General features: G+C 43.2%; 1 protein-coding gene across 3 annotated transcripts in view; it reads left to right on the top strand.

Annotated features, from left to right (window-relative positions):
- Positions 1-316: 316 nt before the first annotated feature.
- The window catches only part of GSS (glutathione synthetase), a 33,022-nt gene continuing 18,700 nt past the window's right edge, over positions 317-14,638 (top strand). Inside the window, exons 1-3 of one of the 3 annotated variants that reach the window (XM_070420193.1) lie at positions 329-390; positions 6,394-6,625; positions 9,639-9,773. In XM_070420193.1, the coding sequence (XP_070276294.1) occupies positions 9,645-9,773 (129 nt within the window). In that variant the 5' untranslated portion in view covers positions 329-390; positions 6,394-6,625; positions 9,639-9,644. Of the gene's footprint in view, positions 391-6,393; positions 6,626-7,840; positions 9,156-9,638; positions 9,774-14,638 lie in introns of those variants that run through there. The other 2 variants (XM_070420191.1, XM_070420192.1) reach the window with 2 other exon arrangements.

Raw genomic sequence — 14,638 nt, 5'->3', positions numbered from 1 at the left:
AACCCAGCCCCGCCAGCTGTGAGTCCCGAGGCAGTGGCTGCCCCATTCCGGGGAGGTGTTCCCCTTTCACCTTGGACATCACCAGCTCGGACGCCCTACGAGCTAGCAAACCCGCAGCGCCCCGCCGACCCAGCCCGACTCCTCCTTTCCTCCCCAAAGTCTTGCCGCCTGGGAAGCCGACGCACCCCTATACCAAGGCTGCCCTCACACGGGCGACCCCTTCCGGCCGCCATCCGTCTCCACAAGCACGGCCTCCTGCCCCGCCTCGCTCCGCAGGCCCCTCCGGGGCGGGCCGCGCAGGCGCTTTGGAGCCCATGGAGGCCCCGCCCCCTGGACCGCGGGTAACGGCGCGAGAGACCCGAGTACGGCGCGCGGCGGGGTCGCGAACAAGTAGGTTGGGGGCGAGGCGACGGCGGCCGGCAGGGGTCACGTTTCCTCCGGAGGAATGCCGTGAGGGAGGGCACTGGCCGGCGTTTGGAACCCTGGAGGCCGGTGATCTCGCCTATCAAAGTCATTGACAGGAACCAGGAAACGTGTCCAGTGAGGGGGTTGGGCTCAGATTTCCCAGGTCTCCTGACTTCAGATGCGGTCGCTGTTGGGAACATGGTGCGGGTGAGACGAGAGCCTGAGTTGTAGTGTTTTAAAGTGGGAGCGATTAGGACCCAACTTTGTCCAGAGTGAGAGCGATCAAGCCCGTAAAGTGAGGCAGGCCTGGGCAGGAGACCGCGTTGTTGCCCGGGGCCCCGCACAGGCACGGGCCCCGCCCTCGGGATGAAGTCCAACCGGGTGTCCGTGTGGGCGTGTTAAGGCCCTAGGTGATCTGGCCCCAGTCTGTCATTCATTAATCACTCATTCATTTTTTTATCTTTAAATTCTTTATTAGTTAAGGAATTACAAATGTGTCCTCATCCCCCCCATTAACCCCCATTCTCCCCCACCCCCCACTCATGCTCTCATCCCCCTGTTGTCCATGTCCATTGGTTTGGCTTATATATATATGCATACAAGTCCTTTGGTTGATCTCTTCCCCTTACCCCCACCCTCCCCTACTTTCCCTCTGGGGATTGATAGTCTGATCGCTGTTTCTCATGTTTCTCAATCTTTGGATCTGTCCCTGTTCATCAGTCTATTTTGTTCTCTATATTCCACAAATGAGTGAGATCATGTGGTATTTATCTTTCTCTGACTGGCTTATTTCACTTAGCATAATGCTCTCCAGTTCCATCCAAGCTGTTGCAAAAGGCAAGAGTTCCTTCTTTTTTACCGCAGCATAGTATTCCATCGTGTAGATGTCCCACAGTTTTCTAATCCACTCATCTGCTGATGGGCACTAGGCTGTTTCCAGCTCTTAGCTATGGTGAATTGGGCTGCTATGAACATGGGGGTGCACATATCCTTTCTGATTGGTGTTTCTGGTTTCTTGGGATATATTCCTAGAAGTAGGATCACTGGGTCAAATGGGAGTTCCATTTTAAGTTTTTTGAGGAAGCTCCATACTGTTCTCCACAGTGGCTGCACCAGTCTGCATTCCCACCAGCAGTGCACGAGTGTTCCTTTTTCTCCACATCCTCTCCAGCACTTGTCATTTGTTGATTTGTTGATGATAGCCATTCTGACAGGTGTGAGGTGATACCGAATTGTCGTTTTGATTTGCATCTCTCATATAATTAGTGACTTTGAGCATGTTTTCATATGTTTTTCGGCCCTCTGTATGTCCTCTTGAAAAGTGTCTATCTAGATCCATTGCCCATTTTTTTTATTGGATTGTTTATCTTCCTATTATTAAGTTTCATGAGTTCCTTGTAAATGTTGGAGATTAAACCCTCATCGGTGATATCATTGGCAAATATGTTCTCCCATGCAGTGAGTCTTCTTGTTGTTTTGTTGATGGTTTCCTTTGCTGTGCAAAAGCTTTTTATTTTAATGTAGTCCCATTTGTTTATTTTCTCTTTAGTTTCCATTGCCCTAGGAGCTGTATCAGAGAAGAAATTCCTCCAACATATGTTTGCAATTTCGCTGCCTATGGATTCCTTTGGTATTTTTATGGTTTCCCATCTTACGTTTAAGTCTTTTATCCATTTTGAGTTTATTTTTGTGTATGGTGTGAGTTGGTGGTCTAGTTTCATCTTTTTGCATGTATCTGTCCAATTTTCCCAACACCATTTATTGAAGAGACTGTCTTGACTCCATTGTATGCTCTTGCCTCCTTTGTCGAATATTAATTGGGCATAGTGGTTTGGGTCAATTTCTGGGTTCTCTATTCTATTCCATTGATCTATATGTCTGTTCTTGTGCCAGTACCAAGCTGTTTTAAGAACAGTGGCTTTGTAATACAGTTTGATATCTGGTATTGAGATCCCAACTACTTTGTTCTTCTTTCTCAGGATTGCTGCAGCTATTTGAGGTCTTTTTTTATTCCAGATGAATTTTTGGAGCGTTCGTTCTAGATCTGTGAAATATGCCGTTGGTAATTTAATGGGGATTGCATTGAATCTATAGATTGCTTTGGGTAGTATGGACATTTTGATGATGTTGATTCTACCAATCCATGAACATGGTATGCTCTTCCATCTGTTTATGTCTTCCTCTATCTCTTTTTTCAGTGTCCTGTAGTTTTTCGCATATAAGTCTTTTACCTCTTTAGTTAAGTTTATTCCTAGGTATCTTAATTTTTTTGGTGCGATGGTAAATGGGATTGCTTTTTTAGTCTCCCTTTCTGTAAGTTCACTATTGGTGTAAAGAAATGCCTTAGATGTCTTGGCATTAATTTTGTATCCTGCTACATTGCCAAATTCATTTATTAACTCTAATAATTTTTTGATGGAGTCTTTAGGGTTTTCTATGTACAGTATCATGTCATCTGCAAATAAGGACAGTTTTACTTCTTCTTTTCCAATTTTGATGCCTTTTATTTCTTCTTCTTATCTGATCGCAATGGCTAGTACTTCCAGTACTATGTCGAACAGGAGTGGTGAGAGGGGGCATCCCTATCTTGTTCCTGTTCTCAGGGGAAATGGTTTTAGTTTTTGCCCATTGATTATGATGTTGGCTGTGGGTTTGTCATATATGGCTTTTATTATGTTGAGGTATGATCCTTCTATTCCTACCTTGCTGAGAGTTTTTATCAAGAAAGGGTGTCGAAAGCTTTTTCTGCATCAATTGATATGACTATGTGGTTTTTATCTCTCAATTTGTTTATGTGATGAATCACGTTTATTGATTTGCAGATATTGTACCATCCTTGCATCCCTGGGATGAATCCTACTTGGTTATGGTGTATGATCTTTCTGATGTATTGGTGAATCTGATTTGCTAGAATTTTGTTGAGTATTTTGGCATCTATGTTCATGAGGGATATTGGCCTATAATTCTCTTTCATTGTGTTGTCTCTATCTGGTTTTGGTATTAGGGTGATGCTGGTTTCATAGAATGAGCTGGGAAGTGTTCCTTCTTCTTGAATTTTTTGGAATAGTCTGAGGAGGATAGGTTTTAGGTCTTCCTTGAATGTTTGGTAAAACTCCCCTGTGAAGCCATCTGGCCCCGGGCTTTTTTTTGCTGGGAGCTTTTTGATGACTGCTTCAATTTCTTCCATAGTTATTGGCCTGTTGAGATTTTTAGAATCCTCTGGATTGAGTTTTGGAGGATTGTATTTTTCTAGGAATATGTCTATTTCCTCCAGGTTGTTTAGTTTGTTAGAGTAGAGTTGTTCATAGTATTTTTTAACAATTCTTTGAATTTCTGAGGGGTCTGTTGTTATTTTGCCTCTTTCATTTCTGATTTTGTTTATTTGAGTCCTCTCTCTTTGCTTCTTGGTGAGCCTGTCTAGAGGCTCATCAATCTTGTTTATCCTTTCAAAGAACCAGCTCATGCTTTCATTGATCTTTTGTATTTTTTTTTTTTTTTGGTCTCTATGTCATTTATTTCTGCTCTGATCTTTATTGTCTCCTTCCTTCTGCTCACTCTGGGCTTTTTTTGTTGTTCTCTTTCTAATTCTTTGAGTTGTAGAGTTAAGTGATTTACTATCATTTTTTCTTGTTTTTTGAGGTAGGCCTGTAGTGCTATAAACTTCCCTCTCAGGACTGCTTTCATTGTGTCCCATAGATTTTGGGTTGTTGTACTGTTATTGTCATTAGTTTCCAGGGTGTTTTTAATTTCTTCTTTGATCTCACTGGTAACCCAATCATTATTTAGTAACATGCTATTCAGCTTCCAAGTGTTTGAGTTTTTTGGATTGTTTTTATTGTGGTTTATTTCTAATATTATGCCCTTGTGATCTGAGAAGATGCTTGGTATGATTTCAATCTTCTTGTATTTGGGGAGACTTTGCTTGTGATGCAATATGTGGTCTATTTTTGAAAATGTCCCATGTGCACTTGAGAAGAACGTATATTCCGTGGCTTTGGGGTGAAATGTTCTGAAGATGTCAATTAAGTCCATCTGATCTAGTGAGTCATTTAGGATTGCTGTTTCTTTGCTGATTTTTTTTCTAGAGGATTTATCCAGTGATGTCAGTGGTGTGTTTAAGTCCCCTACTATGATTGTGTTGTTGATCTCCCCCTTGTTATTTTCCAGGAGGTTTTTTATGTATTTGGGTGCTCCTGTATTGGGTGCATATATGTTTATCAGGGTTATATCCTCTTGTTGTATCGATCCCTTTAATATTATGAAGTGGCCTTCCTTATCTCTTGTTATGGCCTTCACTTTGCAGTCTATTTTGACAGTTATAAGTATTGCTACCCCAGCTTTTTTTTTCATTCCCATTTGCCTGAAAGATATTTTTCCATCCCTTTACTTTCAGTTTGTGTGAGTCCCTTTTTCTGAGGTGGGTCTCTTGTAGACAGCATATATATGGGTCATGTCTTTTTATCCATTCAGCCACTCGATGTCTTTTGATTGGAGCGTTTAGTCCGTTTACATTTAAAGTTATTATTGAAAGGTACTTGCTTGGAGTCATTTCTATTTTCGTGCCTGTGTTCTTTCTTGCCTTATATTTCTTCTTTTTACAGCATTCCTTTTAGCATTTCTTGCATTGCTGGCTTGGTAGTGATAAACTCCCTTAGCCTTTTTTTGTCTGCAAAGCTCCTGATTTCCCCTTCAATTTTGATTGATAGACTTGCTGGATATAGTATTCTTGGATTCAGTCCTTTGCTTTGCAACACTTTGAATACCTCCTTCCATTCCCTTCTAGCTTGATGTGTTTCTGTTGAGAAATCATTTGATAATCTGATGGGGAATCCTTTGTAGGTAACTCTCTGTTTCTCTCTTGCAGCCTTTAAGATTCTCTCTTTGTCTTATACATTTGCCATTGTTATTATGACATGTCTTGGAGTGAGTCTTTTGGGGTTCATCTTGCTTGGGACTCTCTGTACTTGTGTAACTTTTTTCTTCCCCATATCTGGGAAGTTTTCTGTCATTATTTCTTCAAATAGATGATCTAATCCTTGCTGCTCTTCTTGTCCTTCTTGCAGCCCTATTATGCATATGTTACTTCGTTTCATGTGGTCCCAAAGCTCCCTTAGGCTCTCCTCCTGCTTTTTAATTTTTTTCTCCAGATGCTGTTCAGATTGAGCTTGTTTCTCTGCCTTATCTTCTAACTCACTAATTTGGTCCTCTTCTTCTAGTCTGCTGTTGAAATTTTCCATGGTGTTTTTGATTGTAGCTATATCACTTTTCATTTCTTCCTGATTCTTGCATAGGTTGTTGATTTTTCTCAACCATCCGGTGAATGAATTGTACAACCATTATTCTGAATTCTTTTTCTGTCACGTTGCATGCTTCAATTTCATTAATTTCCTTTATTGGCGACTCCTCATTGTCTTTCCTCTGGGTGTTGTGTTGTCTCTTCATTCTGATTATCTCCTGATGGTTCAAACGTCGAGTTGTGTGGGCCTGGGCCATGTGCAGTGGGAGCCTCACACCACCCTAGTGTCACTGAAGAGCTCTGACACTAAGTTGTGTGGTTGTTGTGGGTTGGTTTGAACTAGGCTCGCTCAGAGTCAGTGTTGCCAGCTCTCAATGTGGCCTCGTGCGCGCCCTTAGAATCAGGGACCCTGCCTGCACCATGCTGGAACAGAGACCCCCCTGTAGCGTGTTGAAAATCAGCGCCCCCTAGCATGCGCCAGGAGTCAGAGTTCCCCAAGAATCCAGTATCAGAGTCTCTGTTGCTTCATGCGACCTCGCATTGAGAATCAGGGTCCCTGTGTGCCCATGCACCAAGAATTGGAGTCACTGGCTCTTAGTATGAATGCACAGGGAATCAGGGATCTCAGGCGCAGGCGATAAGAAACACAGTCAAGTCACTGGTGCTTGGTGCTGCCTCCTGCCCAGAGAATCGGGGTCCCTGGGCCTGCGCTATGCAGGACAAATTCTCGGTGTTCGCGCGTTTGCTCCCAGCCCAGGACTCCTGAAGCCGGCACTGCGCGCAGGATCAGTTCCCGGTGTTCGCGCGTTTGCTCCCAGCCCAGGACTCCTGAAGCCCGCACTGCGCGCAGGATCAGTTCCCGGTGTTCGAGCGTTTGCTCCCAGCCTAGGACTCCTGAAGCCGGCACTACGCGGGACCAGTTCGAAAGTGCTCGCGCACGTCCAGGCTAAAGTTCCTGAAGCAGCACTGAGGCCCGGGCAAGGGGTGGGTCTATCAGTTACTATGGCACTGTCCTTGAGCCTGCGGGGAGGGGGATGGGCTCTGTTACTCATGGATCTGCCACGGGGATTTCTGGACTTTTGGTGTCCTCAGGTCTGTAGCTGTGGTCACAGGTCTCTGTCCCCAGTGGCTGCAGGGTCCTGGTATGCGTCTGAGATCAGACTGGGTGGTGTTGAGGCCAGGATCCTAGTCTCAAGCAGCTCTGTTTCCCAAGATGGCGTGGTCGCTGTGCCCATCCTGGCCGCCCAGGAGTGTCTGCGCAGGGAACGGGGCTCCACCATCTAAGACTGCCCAGTTTAGGAGCCCCTTAGAAGACCTGCAGAATCTAACTGTCCCTAGCTCATACACACACACACCTCACACGTCCACACACTCCTCTATCACTTCCTTGCGCTCTCACACTCTCTCCCTCCCTACCTTCCTGCCGGTCACCATTTTTTGGATCTCACTCATTCATTTTACATCCATTGACTACAATGGTAGGTGCTGGAGGTGGAGATGTGATCACAGACACGGTGCAGGGAGGTGTAATGGGCTGTAGAAGCCCTGGGTGGAGAACAGGGATGGCTTCTAAAACGAAGTCATGACTTGGTTGGACGTGCTGGGAAGTGTTCCAAACTCCCGCACGTGCCCAGACCTGGAAGGAGAGAAGCTTATGTATTCTGGTTACTGAAGGTCTCTCACTCTGAACCCTGGGTTTTGGGTTTAGTGCTAGGCTCCTGACAGTGGAGATGGAGCGAAATCAGGAAGAATGAGGACTGTATCTTTAGATAGGCTCCACAGGATTTGGGGGGATGGGGTATACCAGGAGTATATACAAGGGGATATAACCCTGGGTGGGCTAATCAGAGGAGGAGATTTGTGGGGGGGACAACAAATTCTACTCCAAGTAAGCAGTTGGATATTGTAGTTTGAAGGTCAGCAACGCACTCCCATGTAATTTATCTGAGATCTGGGCTTTAGGGGCTAGAAGGAAAATTTTAATCTTGTACAGTGGTTCCCACCCCAGGAAAACTTGTTAAAAATACAGTTTCAGTCCCTCCCTCCCCTCAGACTTCTTGAATCAGAATTTCTGAATGGGGTTTAGGAATCTGTATTACCTTTCCAGCCCCACCCCCAACCCCACCCCCAGAATATTCAGCCAGTTTTAGAAACCACTGGTCTACCCCATCCTCTTCTGTTTCACAGGTAGAGAGTCTGCAGCTTGGGATTGGAAGGAACTTGCCCCAATAGCATATGACATTAGTGCCTCTTTCTACAATGAAAAGCATTGAGCTGAGAGTCCAGAGACATGGGTTCAATCCAGGTTTTACCAGGGGCAAGTAATTTCACCTCTCGGAACCTCTGCTTCCTTACTTTGAGAATAATACCATCACTGTAGGAATCAAAAGAGAGCGTGGCAAGTTCTCCCACTGCAGAAACAGCTGATTCTCACAGCCAATTGGCCTGGAGGTCAATTCCTCCCAGTGTTACCTACAACAATCAAGGCTTAACTACAACAAGACTGCACACAAAGCCCACAAGGGGGTGCACCAAGAGTGTCTACCTCAGGTAATTGGGGAGGCTGAGCCACTGGGCCTTATAGGACACTTAGCACAGAAAGCCACTCTATCGACACAGCGAAGCATAAAAAATGCCAAGACAAAGAAACAGGACACAAATGACAGAAATGGAGGAAAGCAAACTACTGGATATAGAGTTCAAAACCACACTTTTAAGGTTTTTCAAGAATTTTCTAGAAACCGCCGATAAACTTAATGGGACCCTCAAGAAATCTAGTGAGACCCTCGACGTTGTGATAAAGAACCAACTATAAATCAAGCATACACTGACTGAAATAAAGAATAATATACAGAGATCCAACAGCAGACCAGAGGAGTGCAAGAATCAAGTCAAAGATTTGAAATATGAAGAAGCAAAAAACACCCAACCAGAAAAGCAAAATGAAAAAAGAATCCAAAAATACGAAGATAGTGTAAGGAGCCTCTGGGACAGCTTCAAGCATACCAACATCCGAATTATAGGGGTGCCAGAAGAGAGAGAGCAAGATATTGAAAACGTATTTGAAGAAATAATGACAGAAAACTTCCCCTACCTGGTGAAAGAAATAGACTTACAAGTCCTGGAAGTGCAGAGAACCCCAAACAAAAGGAATCCAAAGAGGAACACACCAAGACACATCATAATTAAAATGCCAAGAGCAAAAGACAAAGAGAGAATCTTAAAAGCAGCAAGAGAAAAACAACTAGTTACCTACCAGGGAGTACCCATATGACTATCAGCTGATTTCTCAACAGAAACCTTGCAGGCCAGAAGGGAGTGGCAAGAAATATTCAAAGTGATGAATACCAAGAACCTACAACCAAGATTACTTTATCCAGCAAAGCTATCATTCAGAATTGAAGGTCAGATAAAGAGCTTCACAGATAAGGAAAAGCTAAAGGGTTCATCACCACTAAACCAGTATTATATGAAATGCTGAAAGGTATCCTTTGAGAAGAGGAAGAAGAAAAAGGTAAAGATACAAATTATGAACAACAAATACACATCTATCAACAAGCAAATCTAAAAATCAAGTGAATAAATAATCTGATGAACAGAATAAACTGATGATTATAATAGAATCAGGGGCATAGAAAGGGAGTGGACTGACTATTCTTGGGGGGAAAGGGGTGTCGGGGATGCAGGAAGAGACTGGACAAAAATCGTGCACCTATGGATGAGGACAGTGGTGGTGGTGGGGGGGTGAGGGCAGAGGGTGGGAGGGGAACCAGGTGGAGGGGAGCTATGGGCGGGGGGGGAGAGGAGCAACTGTAATAATCTGAACAATAAAGATTTAATTTAATAAAAAAAAAAAAAAAGAGAGTGTGGCAGTGGAATTGCTTGCCAAGCTTTCTGTTTTGTGCTCATGAAGCTCCCCTGTACCATACCACCAGTTTCAGGGGTTGCTGGCCCCTGGCTATCTGTCACCAAGCCCTGCCCTCTCCTTCTGTTGCAGGTTGGAATGGCCAGTAGCTGGGGAAGTTTCTTGCAGGATGAGCAGCAGCTGGAGGAGCTGGCACGGCAGGCCGTGGACCGGGCCTTGGCTGAGGGAGTGTTGCTGAGGACCACACAGGAGCCCAGTTCCTCAAATGTAAGCCCTGGCTCCTCCACACAGCACTGATTATACTGCCCTGGGTCCTTCTGTCCATTTTCTGGCCCCTGTCAGGCCCAAGGCAACTCCTTTGGGTCAGAGATCACATTTTTGCTTTTTTTTTTTAAATAACTAACCTTGACCTTTAGAAGTATAAAGCACCATGCTAGAGGAATCAAATTTAAGTCTGGGATGTGAAGTGTGACTTAGGCAAGTTACTTAGCTCTTTCAGCTGCAGTTTCTTCAAATATTAAAAAAGGATAATAATGGGGCCTACCTCATCAAATTGGTAAGAGAATTAGAAGACAATTCATGTGAAACACTTGGCCCAGCTAGCTATTATTTTTTAGGACCCCTAATCCTACTTCCTTCTCTGTAGGTGGTTAGTAGTACATCCTTCCAGGTCTTTCTCTGTGCATTTATACACATGTATATGTTTATAAAGAAATACATAGGGTTATTTTTAAGACAGTTTTTTTTATTGTTGATGCTGTTGCAGAAGTCCTCCATTTCCCACCCCTGCCCCCTTTGCCCACCTCCACCCAGCCCCCGTATAGTTGGTTTGTTTTTTTAAGATTTTTTATTGGTCTTTAGAGGGAAAGGAAGGGAAAGAGAGAGAAACATCTATGTGAGAGGGAAACATCAGTCAGCTGCCTCTTACATGCCCTCTACCTGGGATCGAGCCCTGACCAGGAATCAAACCGTCACCCTTTCAGTGCATGAGCCACACGGGCCAAGGCTGTATAGTGTTGGTTTTGTTTTTTTTGTTTTTACAAATAAGATAGATCATACATATTACTCCGTGGCACGATTTTGTTTGTTTTTCATTTAGCAATCTGTTTTAGAACTCAACTTCCTCCATTAGGATCAGCTCCATTCTAATGTATAGTATTAGGTGTGGATGAATCACAGTTTAACTTTTTTCTACTGGTGACTATTTAGATGATTTCCAATGTTTTATGACTACACATAGCACTACTGGGACCATCCCTGTATATGCCTGTTTGGACACCTATATGAGTGTCTCTCTATGATTAATATATAAAAGTAGAATTGCTAAGTCCAAACCACATCTTTTAAAAAAATTTTATCCTTAAAAAATAAAAAACCTTTTCATTTTGTGACTAGGTAAGACATTTTCATGCTTCAGAATTTAAAGGAGCCCTGGCTGGTGTGATTCAGTTGGTTGGGAGTTGCTGGTTCAATTTCTGGTCAGGGCACATGCCCAGGTTTTGGGCTCAATCCCCAGTAGGGGGTGTGCAAGGAGGTAGCTAATCGATGGTTCTCCCTCTTCAATATTTCTCTCTTTCCCTCTTCTTTCCTCTCTCTCTAAAATCAATAAAAACGTATTTTTTTAAAAAAAATAAAAAAAACTTTTAAGACTATAAGAGTTTACAGTTTAACTCTTCCTTCCATATTCCCTAGCTGCCCAGTTCTCCTGCCCTGATGGTAACCTATGTTTTATAAACAAAACATTTATTCTTGTTTATTTTTTTCAGATAGCTTATTCATAAAGAGAAAAATGCATATATTCCTTTTCCCTACTTTTTATACAAAGAAGCAAACTAGACAAGCTCTTCTGTACTTACTTTTTTACTTAACATTATACTTATGACTATCCAGATTGGTAACTAAAGAGCTGCCATCATCATTTTTACCAAGACACTCTTTTGTCTCTCTGTGTCCAGAACCTAGTTAGAGGGCTGGTGGGCAGTTCAAACTCAGTAAGTGTTTGCTGTTTGGGCACCTATATGAGTGCTTCTCTATGGTCAATATATAAAAGACCCAAGCGCGTTAGAATGGCTGTCACTAAAGGTAGGCTGATACTGTGGAAGGTGTGCCTCTGGCTTTAGGAATATCATTGCTTGATTTGTGAATCTGAGATTTTGTCAACTATTTGTCTGAAACAGGATGTAGCACTTCTCTTCCAAGATTTTATTTCTTCTGTTAATCAACAGGTATTGTGTGAAAGTCCAAGACTAGGTCTTTCTGGAAGTTAATGGAACCTAGAAAAGGCACAGTCCTCAATTTCCCAATCCAGAGAAAAAGACAGGAAGTATCCTTTTCACTTTGGAATCATTGATTCATTTAATCCTCACCACAACTGAGATGAGGAAACCAAGGCCCAGAGAGGCTAAGTAACTTGCTCCTCGTCATTAAGTGGGGGTGTAATTGACAGAGCCAGAATTCAAACCCAAGGCGTTTGCCTCCTGAATCTATGCTCTGAGCTTCCATGCTTTACTGCCTCTCCCAGGATACTGTAGAGGCCACCTGGAGGAAGGAGCAATTCGTTAGTGGCATTTGAACTAGATCTTAAAAGACAAATGGAAGATTACACTTTCAGGGATCATTTCTATAGTTTGTTAAAAGACAAATGTGGGAATGGGACAGCATAGCAGAGGCCCCAATGCAGGAAAAAGAAGGCAGGCCAAAGTCAGCTAGCCAAGGGGCTTTGAATACTGGGTGGAAGAAGAGTCGGAACTTTGTAGATCAGGGTCACAAACCAATTGTGTGCAGACTGAATAGTTGGCTCCTGCAGTGTTTAGGGAGTTAATTAATTTTTAAAAAGTACACTTGAACAGGGTACAAAGTCCAAAAGGATATTTAGTATAGAATGTCTTCTCCAGCTACTGTTTCCCTGCCCAGGGGCAAGCATTATTTAGTGTGTGTGTGTGTGTGTGTGTGTGTGTGTGTGTGTGTTTAACCAGAGTGTCTGAAAAGTCAGAGCCAACATTTTTTTAAATCATGAAGTTTTTAAAAAAATCTAGATACCCAGCTTGTCTTGAAAAATCAGATCAGCCATTAACTCTGGCCCACTTTCCTGCATACCAACAATTGGTGAGAGCAGAGTTCTGACAGCCCCTTTATTTTTTATTTATTTTTTTTAATATATTTTTTTTTCTTTCAGAGAGGGAGAGATAAAAACATCAATGATGAGAGAGAATCATTGATCGGCTGCCTCCTGCACACCCCACACTGGGGATTGAGCCCACAACTCGGGGATGTGCCCTTGATTGGAATCAAACCCAGGACCCTTCAGTCTGCAGGCCAACACTCTATCCACTGAGCCAAACTGGCTAGGGTCCGACAGCCCCTTTAGATAGAGGGGACTTCTTACTTCTTCCCATCACTCTCTGTTGTTTCCCTCACTATAAAGCAGAGTGTTTACTGTCATGTATGTGCTAGTTTTTCTAATGGTAGAAGAATATTACTCTGTTTCTGTGTTTCTATCAAAAGTATACAGACTGTGTCCTGGCCGGTGTGGCTCAGTTGGTTGAGTGTGTCCCCGGCACCCAAAGATTGCTGGTTCAATTTCTGGTCAGGGCATATGCCCGGGTTCCCAGCTTAATCTCTGGTGGGCAGCTTGCAGGAGGCAGCCAATCGATGTTCCACTCTCACATTGATGTTTCTCTCGCTCTCTCTCCCTCTTTCTTCCTCTAACTCAAAAGATCAATTAAAAAATCGGAAAAAACTGTACAAAGATAGTGTTTCAGCTGTTATGAAGAATAGCTATATGCTATTGATTTCAAATTCAAGTGGGCATGAGACCTGGGGACAGAGGCAGAGGGAAGTCTTCGCAGAAAAACTTCTGGGGAGTTTTTCAGGCCAAATGGGATTTGTTGGAAGAGGCAGAGTTCTACGTATTAAAGCCAAGGAAATGCCCTCGTAGTCAGCACACAAGCACTCGGGATTAGGTCACCTCCCCTATAATCTTTAGTAATTCACACTCATAAAAGCTTCAAGCTGAAAGAACTCACTCTCACAAATACACTTCCCCAGTTTTATTTTAAAATAGATGCTGACCCATGGCTGCTGTTGCTCAGTGGTTAGAGAGTAGGCCCTCGCACCAAAGGGTTGCAGGTTGGATTCCCAGTCAAGGGAACATGCCTGGGTTGCAGGCTGATCCCAGGCTCTGGCCGAGGTGCATGTGAGAGGCAACTAATCAATGTGTCTCTCTCACATCGATGTTTCTCTCTCTCTCTCTCTCTCTCTCTTCCCCCCACCCTTCCACTTTCTCTAAAAAATCAATGGAAAAACTATCCTCAGTTGAGATTTAACAACAACAACAAAAATAGATGCTGAGGAGGGCAATTTGGGAATTATTTACCAAAATTTTAAATGGATTTACCCTAATAACCTGACATTTCCACTTTTAGAAACTTACCTTCTCACACACAAAATACCTAGAATGTATATTCTAGGATATTCACTGAAGCAATGATTGTAATGGTGGGAAAAAGGAAACCACCTAAATGTTCATAATAGAAGGCTAGATTCAATGAATTGTGCTATAGCCAAAGAATGGAATATTGCACAGCCATTAAAAAGAATGAAAGGCCCTATTTGAAAGTATATGGAAATGTCTCTGAAGCATTTATAAAGCAAAGAACAATGTATGCTTTGATGTGTGTGAAAAAAGAGAAAATGTGTATATACACAGATACATTAGTCTAAAACAGTGGTTCTCAACCTTCTGGCCCTTTAAATACAGTTCCTCATGTTGTGACCCAACCATAAAATTATTTTCGTTGCTACTTCATAACTGCAATGTTGCTACTGTTATGAATCATAATGCAAATATCTGATATGCAGGATGGTCTTAGGCGACCCCTGTGAAAGGGTCGTTCGACCGCCAAAGGGGTCGCGACCCACAGGTTGAGAACCGCTGGTCTAAAAGGATATGTGAGATCCCACTATATCATTTGCCTCTGGGAAGGAGAACTGGTTCATTGGGGCCAGGGTGGGAGTGAGACGTATTTTTCACTATGTATCCTTCTGTCTCTTTTGCATTTTGTGTCATGTGTTTGTATTATCTATTCAAAATACTATTTTTAAAGTGAATATTTAAATGCCGAGTTCTAATA

This window comes from Myotis yumanensis, unplaced genomic scaffold (genome assembly GCF_028538775.1).
Source record: "Myotis yumanensis isolate MYYU_CA2020_CCGP unplaced genomic scaffold, mMyoYum1.0.hap1 SCAF_7, whole genome shotgun sequence".
NCBI classification, from domain to species: Eukaryota; Metazoa; Chordata; class Mammalia; order Chiroptera; family Vespertilionidae; genus Myotis; species Myotis yumanensis.
Note: the sequence above shows the minus strand (reverse complement) of the source record. Positions and strands in the feature narration are given on the sequence as shown.